Source organism: Medicago sativa, chromosome 8 (assembly GCF_051527215.1).
Source record: "Medicago sativa cultivar Bolivia chromosome 8, Bolivia_mono, whole genome shotgun sequence".
Lineage (NCBI taxonomy): Eukaryota > Viridiplantae > Streptophyta > Magnoliopsida > Fabales > Fabaceae > Medicago > Medicago sativa.
Genome location: NC_140756.1, coordinates 83,852,271 through 83,865,769, shown reverse-complemented (window position 1 = coordinate 83,865,769; position 13,499 = coordinate 83,852,271). Strand labels below are relative to the sequence as shown.

The window sequence follows — 13,499 nt, the reverse complement described above, 5'->3', positions numbered from 1 at the left end:
TTTTATGTCGTTTTTTCCCTTTCGTTTGATATAAATAAGCGATTACCACACATCAAGTTTTTTCGTTGTGTTTTTTTCATGATTTCGTTGTACGAGTGCGGTGTTGTGTTGTTCGTTGTCTTGTGCGGCTTGTTTGATTTCGTGACTTGCCGCGAGTGTTCGTTTGGTTCATGCGAAAGATTAGCTTCGAAATAATCACATATTCAACCAATAATTTGGACATCAACGTTGCGGGTCCAAAGCATGAGTATTCTAGTAATTTAGATTTTATCACGTTATTTGTAGGTATTTTGTCGTTGCAAGCTACTAACCTAGGTGCCATGAGTTTGTTCAAAGATTCACCCTTTACGTTTTTAGCGATGTTGATCATGTTTATTATATATGATGTATTCCAACGATTTGAATGAATAAATATCCTTTTGTTTTTGTCAAAAACAAATACTCCCTCCGTCCCGCAATACTTCGACCTACTTGGCCATTTCACACAAATTAAGAAAAGTGTAAAGATGAAAGAAAGAGAATGATATTTTTGAATTGCCCTTGTTATTATTTTTAAGCCTTCACTTTTTTAAGTAATGATTACTTTCTTTGTTTCACTACAAACTTTTACGTGGAGACCACAAAAAGTATCTATAAGGGATAAACTTGTCAAATTAAGTTTAAAAAATTGAGAAGGTCAAGTATTGTGGGACAATTTTTTTCCAAATAGGTCAAGTATTGCGGGACGGAGGGAGTAGTTAATATGAATCGTGAGATTCGTAACCATTTTTTAAGCCGATTTTCTAAAATCAAATATAAAAATATAAAAAATACAATGTACCGAGTTATATGTAATGTTTTTTATATAAACAATTGAACATTAAATGTAACACCCCGTTTTCCCAACGTAAAAATTTCATAATTAAAAATCGAGTAATTCAACTTTAAACGGAATGCTACACTTCTTAAAAATTCATAACGGAATGCTACACTTCTTAAAAATTCATAAACCGAATAAATAACAATTTATTCTTCAAAATCATTTAACATAAGTAATTCAAAACTTCGCAGCGGAATTAGTTCATTCAACATAAAAAGTCTTTGGCACGCGAGGCCTCATCGAGAAAATCTCATAAGTCTTAGTTCAATATTTATTCATAAAAGTTCATAGACAATACGTAAGGAATAGAAGTAAAGTCAAGTCTCATCCCGTTACGTATCGAGCACCTAGACACACATGTGAGGAGTCCACTCACGACACCTCTATTCTTGATTACCCGCAAGTTACCCATACGAAAAGCAACATTTCCAAGCGAGAGGGTGAGATTTCTCAAACAATAATATTAAGCATATAAATCATATAAAGTACATTCAACAACTTAAACATCTTATAATTAATTAATCATATATAACAACTTAAACTTCCTTAACTAGTGTCATTAATCTTCTTATATTGGTCATAAAACTATCTTAATACTAATCATAAACATCTTCATATATTATCAATTACTAATCTTAACATCATCATATAACATCAAATAATAGTCTCCAACAATCATCACATAACATCAATATTAATCACAAACGTCACCACATTTCATCAAACATTATTTATAAGCATCAACACCTAATATCAAATATAATCATAAGCATCATCATGTAATTTCACAAAAGTATTATTATCAAAACATAGCATTACCGAGAACAACTTCATAATCAAATTCGTAATCAACTTCATATATCAACATAATTATAACTCACGTAACATCTTATCATAAATCATTCGTCTTCATTCATCATAACACTTCATTAATAACTTATCAACTTGACATCTTAACAACTTGACAACTTCTCAACATCTTAACAACTTCGACTCGACTATGCAACTTCTACTTCTCAAATCATCTTAAATCATCTTAGACATAACTTTCGTACAACTTAGACAACTTCATGAACATCTATGACATCCTAACATCTTAACATCTTGACAACATAACATCTTAACAACTTGATGACTTCATAACGACTCAACGACTTAACAACTCTTATCATCTTAACGTCTTAACATCTTAACATCTTAGCATCTTGACAACACATGGATCACATAAATAATTCATGTCATATCATAATATAACAATATCAAATGATAATAAACAACATCTTAAAACATCATATTCATCAATCATAAACAACTTCATATAACATCGTATTTAAACATCAACAATAATTCACTATGCTTTGTAAAAACATAATAAATTATCCACAACATATTTTCACGTCAAACCAAAGCTACTGGAAAGATATCAAAAATATCAACAACTTTCATGTTTACAACAAAGATCAATTCAAAACGAAACATATGAACAAAACGCAAAAACATGAAACGAGAGAATGTTGTCACCGTACAATTTCGCTAAGACCTCCCTGTAGTATTTTCATCATAACTCAAAGACCAAACATCATTTTCACGTCAAACCAAAGCCACTAGAAAGTTAACAAAATTATCTAAAACTTTCATGTTTACGCCTAAGACCAATTCTGTACCGATCAATACCAGTTTTCATTTTAAATTCGGAAAAGTTGTGCTGAAAGTCCATAAAAATTCACCGTGACCTACGTGCAGTAATTCGACCATAACTCAAGTTCTATAAATCGTTTTGACGTGAGACCAACGGCATTAGAAAGCTAACATCCATACCTACAACTTTCGTGTTTACACCTAAGACTAATTCCGCACCGATCAATACCAGTTTTAATATCAAAATTCGGGCAGAATGCAGATTTTCTTCAAGTTTCACACGATCTCATGGAGCTAACCTCAAAACTACTTCCAATAATCATCCTATGGATTATCTAAGGTCCGTACACAATTTCTACATCAATTCAACAAGCTTTCATCATCTAATCATCAAATCTCTCTCAAAACCCTAATTCTCAAATTCTCACAAACTCTCCCCAACTTGTTAGATGTAATCTAATGATTTAACAACTTAATATTAATGCAAGATAGTCTCACCCTCACCTTAGATTAATTCTGAATCGGCCGCAACATTTTTCTTTCCTAAGGTCTTCTCCTCTTCTCGACTTTTCTCTTCTCCTCTCTTCTTTCTTGTTCTCCTATTTTCCAAAAAGCGGTTTAGGGTAAACTCGTTCCAACCTAAGTTTCTCTATTTATAATACTAAAATATTCTTCCCAAATCTATTTAGGCCCAACAACTTATTCTTCTTTATATTCTAACCCCCAAATCCACTCACACTAATAATCCTCATATTCTAATAAATAATATTTCTCTACTAAATATATAATAATACACCAAATAACAATTATATATCTATAACAATTAACAAATATATCATGCTAGTAAATACGAACATATAACATAACAAAATACCATTCAACAAAATATATTAACTAAATTATAAAAAGACATCTAATCTCAACAAATCATGTATCCCTCATATACATCATATAAATATATTCTAAAACTAATTAAAATAATTAAATAAAAAAGAGGGCGTTACATTAAACATATGTTTTAGCTAAAATTTATTAAGTTACTAGACTTTTGACCCGTGCGTCGCACGAGTTTTCTCGACTATAATAGAGGCCAATAAATAATCTTTAACCCGTAAGATCATTGATATGGTAGAAAATATTTTCTTCAAAAAAAAAAGGCAAGAGGATAGGAATGAAATTGGTGTGCAACGCATTTTTTTAGATGAGATTTGTTAGGTTAAATAATTGCAAACCTAATAAAGCAAATGAGCGGGAAAAAATTAGGTTAAGTTGCTTTGCAGAACGTAACAAAATTAATAAATAAGGATAGCCCAATTAATGATTTTATTTAAATGTTTATTTTGTATAGATCCAATTTAAACATTGTTTACTTTGGAGGAGGATACTGATAAATATTTAAAATTTATTCTCACTATATTAAGTGAGAGAGAGAGAGAGAGAGAGAGAGAGAGAGAGAGAGACAACGAAGAGTATAATATATATAAGTAGGAGATGTTGTGCGGTATGAGGTTTATGTTGGATGATTGAGTGTCTCCATGAGGGTTTTTTTTTGTCATAAAAGTATAAAACGAGATGGGGTTAGTCGGTTGGTCCGACATACGTGATTCAATTTGCTTTCGACATGAAGATAGCACGACATTAGGAGGAGGTCTAACTTTACGGTAAAGTTTGAAAATGTTGGGTCGTTTGTAGGTGGTTAGGTTCGGAGTTGGTTAGGCGGAGAATAAAGACATGGACAATGTCCATGTTACTTGACATGGAGCAGAATGTAATCTTCGCTCCCGTCCAATTATGTTGACATCTCAACGAGGAAGTACAGAATAATACAAGCATCTCATTTAGAAGAGAGAGAGTGTGTGTGTATCTAAAATTGGGGTAGAATATGAATAAATGATAGTCCTCATATTAAAAGGAACGATTGAGATTAAAACATGACTTAAATGAGACATGTGCAAATCATGTGTCAATTCAGATAATGATAGGAATGTGTTGCAATTTGAAATGCTGCTGAAAGGAAAAAATAATTCAGAAGTCAAAATAAGTATTTTCAAGAAGGGGCAAAACTGAGAAATTACATGGAACTTTTGAAGAAATCAGGAAAAAAAATATTTGATCTTAAAATTGTACGAAAGGAAGAAAATATTTGACAAAAAAAATGATTTTATGAGAAAATAAAAAGAAAGTTTATAAAAAATATATGAATCAAATTATCTTTCTTCATGGGTAAGTAAGGGTGAAAGACTTTAAGCATTCTAGAACATTTGATGTGTGAAAAGAGAAAATAGAGAGAATTAAATTGTTATTTCATCATACACATATCATACCTCACGATAAAATTACAACGTCCACATTACACTTGACACCATGTCCATAATTTTTTTTAATAAAACATTTGATTTAATTTTAATTTAAATTAAAATAGTAGATTAGATCAAAAACTTTATCCAAATTATTATTAGGATTGAATTCGATTGGGTTAGGTAAAAAAAAAGCAATATTTTTTTTAAAAAAAAAGCAATCATATTATACATGCAATGTCTGTCGACCACTAATTTTTTAATGAATGAATGATGATATTTAGAGGAGGTGGCCATAACGACAAAAATTAAACCGCCCTATGGCCTAGGCCTATACTCCAAAAGAAGAATTTTTTTCTGCCCCCATCACAAAAAAAAAATGATATATCTGTCCCTAGTTGAAAATTATTCTTGTAAATACCCTTGTTCTTCATTTGAAATCAAGGAACATTTACATTTTTTCAACCATTCTCTGCAAGCTTGCGAGGCTTTCTCTGGCTTTTCCCCGTACAATCTGTGTGTTCTTAATTTAAGTTGGCGAGCGAGCGGGAATATTTTAAGTTTTCTTCTTGTTCTTCATTTGAAATAATTTTTTTCCCCATGCTCCACATCAAAAATGGCGAGCATGCATTATTGTTTTTTTTGAATATTTTTTCTGCATGTCTTTTGAAATGGCATGCATAGGCACATGGCAAGTGCTCGCCGTTTGATTTGTAGGGAATGCTCGCCATTTGAATTGTAAGGAATGGAATGCTCGCCATTTGAGATGTAGGCACATGGCAGATTAAACAAATTTGAATACCCAAGCATTGCTCTTTTGCCTACATGCAGCGAAAATGCGAGAAAATTATTTTGGCAGGGAATCTCTTTTGGTTGCATGCATGGTGTCCTTTTTAAATATTCCCTACAAATCAAAATGGCCTTTGCTCGCCATTTCAAAGGACAAGCGGAAAAAATATTCAAAAAAAACAATAATGCATGCTCGCCATTTTTGATGTGGAGCATGGGAAAAAAAATTACGTGCTCGCCATTTCAAATGAAGAACAAGAAGAAAACTTAAAATTCTGCTCGCCAACTTAAATTAAGAACACACAGATTGTACGGGGAAAAGCCAGAGAAAGCTCGCAAGCTTGCAGAGAATGGTTGAAAAAAATGTCATGCTCGCCATTTCAAATGAAGAACAAGGGCAGATATATCATTTTTTTTGGTGATAGGGGCGAAAAAAAAAATTTCCCAAAAGAAGGGCTCTTTAGTTATTACTCCATCCGGTCCCATATTACTTCGACACGGTTAGTGACACGAGATATCAATGCATATTTTTTATCTTTAATATTTTCAATTCTCTATTAGAAAAAATTATGAAAATTTAATATTTTAAAAATACTAATCGAGACGAATCCAACATCTTACATGATATTCCTCTCGTCCCATATTACTTGACCTAGTTGACTCCGTCACGTATGCCAAATGCACAATTTTAAACTTAAGTTTCTTAAATAATCTAGTAGAAAAAATTACGAAAATTTGATATATTGAAAATATTAATCGAGACGAATCTAACATCTTATATGCTATATTTTGTTTTTATATATTAGTAGAAAAATAGAGTCAAAACATGTTATATGAATAGTGCAAATATTCTAAATAGGTCAAGTAATATGGGATGGAGGGAGTATTGTTTATCTTTGTATATTAGTAAAAAATACGATCAAAGTATGTTAAATCAATATTATACATTGTCATTGGAATTAAATCTAAGAAAAAGGAAAAAAGTTTCAACAAGAAGGAGACGATTAATACACGCAAGAAGTAACCAATAAAAATATTCCAACGTGTAAAGGTGAGTACAAAACAACCCAAATAAGTCGGTTCAAACGCGATTATTTTTACAAGTAATTCGAAACTCAAATCTTTTCAAAAAATTATTCGAAAATTAAATAACAACCCAAACACTTCTCTATAAATAATAACCTCTCACGCTCTCTTTCTTCATCCCAATTATTCAAGCGTGTATATGCTTTTCTCTCTCTTCTTTCTAACAACAACAACACACGCTTTTCCTTTCTCTCTCTAGAAACTAACTTTCTCTCTCTAGAAAAAAATTATGGGAACTGCAATTCTTCGTTCCCACGATTGTCTTCAACGTCGATTTCTCCCAAACGATGCCTTATCAATCCCTTCCTCACAAATCAGGTCCAGAAAAAACTCTAACCCTAACCCTAATTGCAAATCCTATGTCAACAACAACAACAACCACCACAATCGTCGCCGGAAAAGAAGTCCGGTCACCACCGGTCAATCAAATCAACATGATCGGAAGCAATCCGTTGATCGTACGGCGGCGCCGACGAAGCTTGTTATGGGTCAAGTTAAGATTCTCAAAAGAGGCGAGAAATTGAGTCCGGATATTGTTGTTCCTGTGGAGGAGGATCAGAAGGTGAAGGCGGTGAAGGCTATGGATTTGGTATTGGGCTCAACGGATCGGTTTGGTCCTGATCCAATTACCATGCAGAAACAGATTAGGGTTTCAGATTCGGTTTCGAAGGACGTGATTTACGCTGGATCAGGGTTTGTTTCATCTCCACCACCGAGTTCCGTTCCGGTTCCCGGATTTCTGGGGAAGAACGGTGTTGCAACCAGTGATTTGAGGCGGTTACTTCGACTTGATTTGGAATAATTAGTTCAACTTTATTTCTTTCTTTGGTGTTTGTTTACTTTCTGCTGAAGTAGATGATGATGATGGATCGTTGTTTTTTTTTTGTTCGTGCTGTCCCTAGCGTGCTTCCTTTATTTTTTCAAGAGGATTGTACGTAGGGTGCGAACGTATGAAGAAATTTGAAGAAGCGTTGAAATTGAAGCAAAGATAGTAGTGAAGATGAAGGTTTAATTTTCAGTTCAGTGTTTAGTTCCTAATAGAGGACTAGTTACAGTTAGGTTTTGTGGTTATAGTTAGTTCATATGTTGATGACAAAAGGGATTAAAGAAATTGTAATTTCCTTAGTCTGATATACGTGAATATAGACTATAGGGTGTTTGAATTTAGAATTTTTGTTTGTCAAGTCCAGTCCAGTCCAGGTGTTTGATTTTCATATATGGAAGATTGATTTTCATGTATGTAAGAATAAAGTTTGTTTTTTCAGGTCATTGGTTGTAATTCTGTCTTTGTTTTCGTATTGATGTAGCTGATGGGTGAAATTCAATGGTAATAGAAAGTTTTTAGTGTTACATATTATCCTTCTTTTGTTGATTTGAATATTCAGTGCTGTTTCTGAATTGGTCTTGAAGGATCTGTGTGTTGTGAATTCAAATATTTGATTGAAAAACTTGCTTATTCTCAGCTTGATTGATATGATTACTGGTCCAAAGTAAGCCAAAAAGTTGCCTTGTGGAGCAAATTGAACAACACCTTGTCACCACCACGAAAGTGGGCGGGAACAACACTTTGTCACTGCGAAAGTGGCGATAGTGGGTGTGATACTTGCATAGGCATTGTGACGTTCAAGTCCGTATGAGAATTAGTGGGAGTATGGAGGGTTTGGAATACTTCCACTGAACCTCAGTCAACATATTTATAATGGAGGAATGAGTTCGGGGAGAATGGTGATGTGCCGATGTTGGGATGATCTTAGCGTCGCGCTGAATCTACCGCCTACAGCTTTTTGATCCCTGTCAGGTTGGGTCTTAAGTCCAATTCAGAACAATACACTAATGTGGTTCAGTCGTGTAAATCTTATCAGAAACAATACACTGTAATGTGGTTCAGTGGTGTAAATTTAATTTAATTGATGTTGTGGGTATGTTTGAGGCTTAAGTGATTTCATGCCCTGAATTGGATGACATTCACTCACCATCTATGTGATACTTTGTTTTATGAATCCTTTATCCTAAGTGGTGTGTACCAAATGATCGATAAATGTCACAAATTCTCATACGAGGTTGTAATGCTTGCCAAGCTGCTTGTTTGTTTCTAGGGCCGTCGAAGCACCAATTTCTGGACACACTACACAATATATTATTGTTTTTATAGGGTGATATGAGTGAGTTTGGCTGTTCGCTATTTTTGGAATAATAACCTCGACATCATTTAAATGTTGTATTGAGTTTTTATTTCGCAAAGCTGGCATTTTAAAATTGCAACTAACAGAGGAGCAAGAGCACTATATTGGATTTAATTCTTGTTTGATCATCTTGTTCTGTTTGATTTCCTTCACATGATCTCTGCTTGGGAATTGGATTTTGTGACAGTTAATAATTTCAACACAATTGGAAATCTTTGTTTGGTCTTGTATTGCATTTTCAATGGAGTCACCGTGAGTACACCGACATAGCGAGAGCTTTGTAGTACGCTAACTAAACAATTCTTTACAGGACAACCATTTTGCAGTACGAAGGCTAGGAGCATGGGAAACCAAATTGGTCATTGAAGTCCACAAGCTGTGACCTTTGACCATGCAACCCCGCCAATTCGGTGTGCATAAGAAGGTAATACATTCTTTTGACTCCGTTATTCAAGTTTTTTATGAAATTTATTCAATGGTCATGCTAACTTGTGCTGCGAGGGCACAAGTTAAGAACCTAAAAGCAAGTTAAGAACCTAAAAAGGGATTTAAAAGATAATTTTTGTATTGAAAAGATAAAATTTTAAACTTTCAATAAATTGAATACACAATTTCCAAGAAAAATTTCTATGTTTAGCTTCTTAACTTGTGCCACAAGGCCCAAGTTAGCATTTCCCTTTCAATGATAGGATTGTTAAATAGTTACCAACATCTCTCATTGTAACAATCAATCAGTATTTTTGTTATGTTTGTGATTACTGGATGAACAATCAATCAAATATAACTATCATTTTCCACAAATACAACAAAAGCTAGACTGTTCTTTTCGACTAGCTTTATAGTCGTGTAATTTCTTAATTACAGGAAAGGAAAGGTAAACTCTATTGATTGGGATAAACTTATCAGTTCTATATTCCATGTTCATGTGCATCTAAGTTAATTAATTCAGTTCCAGAATCCTGGGATAGTTTATCTGCATCATCCGGCAGTATCCTTTTCCAAAACCAGTGTTTTCTCCAAATAAATGACATCTCCTCAATGGGTATTCCCTTGGTTTCAGGCAGGAACAAAACAACAAAGATGGTCATGACGGCTATCCAGCCAGCGAAAAACAGAAAGATCCCATACTTGAATGAACATAGAAGGGACAGGAAAACCTGTGCGATTATGAAAGTGAACAGAAGATTTACTGCAACTGTGATACTCTGCCCTGCTGATCGGATTTCTAATGGAAATATCTCACTTGGGACTGTCCATCCAAGTGGCCCCCATGACCATCCAAAAGCTAGAACAAATAGGGAAAGTACAACTACAACCGATATTGAATAGTTTTTTGACAATTCTTGGTTTGGTCCAAGCTTGACACCCAAAATTATGGCAACTATAACCTGTTCATGTGAAAAATGCAAGAGTATGATCAACGCTTTGCAAATGCAAATGGTTTCTCTGCTATGCGAGAGTCATGTCATTTGCAAATTTTATCTGATACTCTAAATGATTGAGTGAATAGGCAAATTGGTACTTGAAATTGTAAGCATCAGTTAAATAGTCTCTCAATTTTGCGAATTGGAAAATAGATCCCCAAAATTGTAAATTGTTAATCAAAACAGCTTCTCTGATAATATCTAACATTACAAGCTATGATATGACATGTTAACCAAACATGTCACATTGCACTTGATCCTACACCAATGTAACTTACTAGGGACAAATATGCCTATGAAATTTAAATCATCTCAGGGATAAATTTGTTAATATTTACAAGTGTGAATGAACTTACTAACAAATTAGTCTCTGAGAGAGCTAATTTCTACAGGCAAATTACTCCATGATATGGTGGCATTGACGTAGGATCAACGTGGAGAAGGTGAATATTCATTTAACATGTCACATCATAGTCTCTATCGGTAAAAATATACAGAGGATGTATTTGTCAATTTGCAAAAGTATGGTATATTGATCGATGCTTACAATCTTGAGGACCAATTTGCGTATTCACTCCTAAATGAATGGTGCAATTATTCAGCTTCTATCATTATGTCAAAAAGTCATGGTTCTTGTAAGCATAACTGGAATTTGCACTAAATCGTGACTTTTCCATACCTGGCATATAATCATTTGTATTCCACCACTGATGAGTAAGGGCCGTCGCCCCAATCTATCTACTGTTGCCATAGAAATAAATGTTGATAAGGCAAGAACTACTCCAGTCAAGGCTGAGGAGTAAAGCGATGCTTGTCTGCCAAATCCCATGCTTTGAAATAGCATTGGAGCATAAAAGAGAATTGAGTTTATGCCGGTCAGAATCTGGAATGCAGGCATGCAGATAGCCATGACCAACTCTGGTCTGTATCTTCTTTCAAGGATGTTATAATAAGGGTGCTTTATTGAGTTTGCCAATTCACCCGCATCAAGCATATCTTGGAACTCTGCGTCGACCTCATCTGTTCCTCTGATTTTTTCAAGGAGCTTCCTCCCTTGTTCCTTTGATCCTCTTTCTACTAAGCTATTTGGAGTCTCTGGAATAAATATTCCTCCGACAGTCATCAAAAGAGTTGGTATTGCAGCAAGTCCAAGGGCCAATCTCCACCCCCATGGTTGAATCTGTTGTGTTCCGTAATTGATCATATTTGCTGTAAAAATCCCAAAAGTGGTTGCAACTTGAAACATCATGTTCAGGGCTCCTCGAAAGTGGGTTGGCGCCATCTCTGACAAATAGAGCGGAATAGCCTTCAAAAAGGTATAGTATAATTGAATTATCTTCTAACTTAAACATACTTTATTGTACCCCTGATTGTTTCCATCACATTACTACCCTTTTTTTCCTGTAAAATTTGACACTCTACATTAACATTCATATAATTAACGTTCGCTGTCACTTTTTAAAGCTACATTAGGTACTATGGTTATCTTGACTTAGACTTTGGTTTTGAACATGATATTGATATGGTTTCTCGATTGTTCTTCTAATATAAATAAACCAATGTTTTATATAAAAAATATCTTGCATTTGGTTAGGTATGGATAAAAGATTAATATAGGAAAATGCTACTACCTGATTTCCAAATCCAATGCCAACACCTTGCAAAACCCTTCCTATGATAAGCATTTCCAGATCAATAGCTGCAGCATTCAGAGCTGATCCAACAAGAAAGTTGACACCACCAATTATGATACTTGTCCTTCGTCCATACCTCCTCGTAATTGGAGCTGCGACTATGGATGCAATGAAACCAGAAATGTATAAAGTGGAGGTAAATGCAGAAATCCCCTGATTGTTATACTTGCAATAGTTGTTTTCATGTGCTCGCAATTTATGTTTGTACACTGCAGGGAAGAAATTCTGAAGAAAGTCATCCATGGAAGCAACTCCTCCTGTTAACCATGACACATGCGTCAATTATCTTATAATAAATGACCATAAAGATTGTGCTTATTTCATATTCTGATAATGTGAAAATGATAAATACGAGCCATCATAAAAAAGCTTCATTTTGGGTCCCATTGGTGTAAAGAGAAAGAATGCATTAAATTACATCATAATATATTATACCATGTCTTGTCCCCCCAAAAGATGATTCAAATAATTTGATATATCCATGTTGGAGCACAAGGAATTGGATCTAAGTCAAAATAACTTATATAATGCAATTTAATGGTGGATTTGTCAATTATATAATTGGGAATTTGCATCTTAAAAGAATAAAGGAACAGGGCTTTTAAGCACTTGAGATTGTACAGATTTCAGACAAGGACAGAATGAAAATCTGGGAAACAGACATGAAAGAACATTTTTTTTCTTTCCTTATTCTCATAAACTCAAAGTGTGTTATGTCTGTCAGTGAAATTCAACCCATATTTATTTCCCTTTTCAGCTTTCAAACACATATAGTAACATAATAACAAGAGAAAGAGAATCTATTCCAGAAAATGAAATCAATGGGATTTGGAATGAAGTTTTGAGAGTGAAGGGATTAAGACAGAACCTGAAATACCAACGTCATAGCCAAAAAGGGACCCACCAGTAGCAGCAACAATGCAAGCTATGATAACATGAATAGTGACCCTTCCCTTATATTGCTCTGCTCTTCCGTTCTTATCCACAGTAACACCACCTCTACCATCTTCCATTTGCTTATAACAGGCGGCGGCATATAATATGGAAGATGAACATCACACTCTACTCTCACCTTCAATATTATATATAACAAAGGTTAAAGTAAATAAAAAACTTGTGATTATTTTATTAGATATTTTTTTTCTTCACATAAAGTGGAATCCAATAACGTTGAGAAATTGCCTATTGAAAACAGTACTTAAACTTAATATTGACCTCATCTGATATGTAATTTCTGCTTATTCATTATTGCTTCCCGCACTCAACGTAGAAATGAAGTCAAGTTTCTAGAATCCAAACTGTTCAACACGCTAGATTGATTCATTAATATTTATGGGTCCCGCAGTCGAGTGTTCTAAGGACATGTATATTTTGGTCAATCAAAAGTAAATTTGTCTTTAAATACAACTTGAACAGTGCCAAAAAAACCTATTAATTGATGTTATCAATTTATCATATTTTGCCACATGATATCAGACATGAGAGATAAGTTTGTAAAATTATATATAGCATTGATGGATCCAAAAACT

The 13,499-nt window shown here is 34.0% G+C and overlaps 2 protein-coding genes across 3 annotated transcripts; one reads left to right on the top strand and one right to left on the bottom strand.

The window, feature by feature from the left end:
- The first annotated feature begins 6,688 nt into the window (after positions 1-6,688).
- Positions 6,689-8,019, top strand: LOC146902392 (uncharacterized). The gene has a single exon (XM_085732705.1). The coding sequence runs from the start codon at positions 6,899-6,901 to the stop codon at positions 7,469-7,471; it is 573 nt and encodes a 190-aa protein (XP_085588831.1). The 5' UTR covers positions 6,689-6,898; the 3' UTR covers positions 7,472-8,019.
- A 1,157-nt stretch (positions 8,020-9,176) lies between these two features.
- On the bottom strand, positions 9,177-13,029 carry LOC146902391 (sugar transport protein 7-like). 2 transcript variants are annotated; one of them, XM_085732704.1, is made up of 5 exons: positions 12,839-13,029; positions 11,908-12,227; positions 10,956-11,582; positions 9,913-10,240; positions 9,177-9,273 (listed from the first exon to the last, which is right to left on the bottom strand). In XM_085732704.1, the coding sequence occupies exons 1-5, from the start codon at positions 12,981-12,983 to the stop codon at positions 9,212-9,214; spliced, it is 1,482 nt and encodes a 493-aa protein (XP_085588830.1). In that variant the 5' UTR covers positions 12,984-13,029; the 3' UTR covers positions 9,177-9,211. The 2 variants fall into 2 exon arrangements, with proteins under 2 accessions (XP_085588830.1, XP_085588829.1); XM_085732703.1 differs by lacking the exon at positions 9,177-9,273 and having other exon boundaries at positions 9,571-10,240.
- Between the last annotated feature and the right edge of the window lie 470 nt (positions 13,030-13,499).

Excerpts from the sequence above, each read along its gene's own strand:
- LOC146902391 (XM_085732703.1), bottom strand. The coding sequence starts at position 12,983 with ATGGAAGATGGTAGAGGTGGTGTTACTGTGGATAAGAACGGAAGAGCA. Across the intron at positions 12,228-12,838 it reads CTATGACGTTGGTATTTCAG|GAGGAGTTGCTTCCATGGAT; the intron begins GTTCTGTCTTAA and ends CATGGTTAACAG. Across the intron at positions 11,583-11,907 it reads GCATTGGATTTGGAAATCAG|GCTATTCCGCTCTATTTGTC; the intron begins GTAGTAGCATTT and ends ACCTTTTTGAAG.
- LOC146902392 (XM_085732705.1), top strand. The coding sequence starts at position 6,899 with ATGGGAACTGCAATTCTTCGTTCCCACGATTGTCTTCAACGTCGATTT.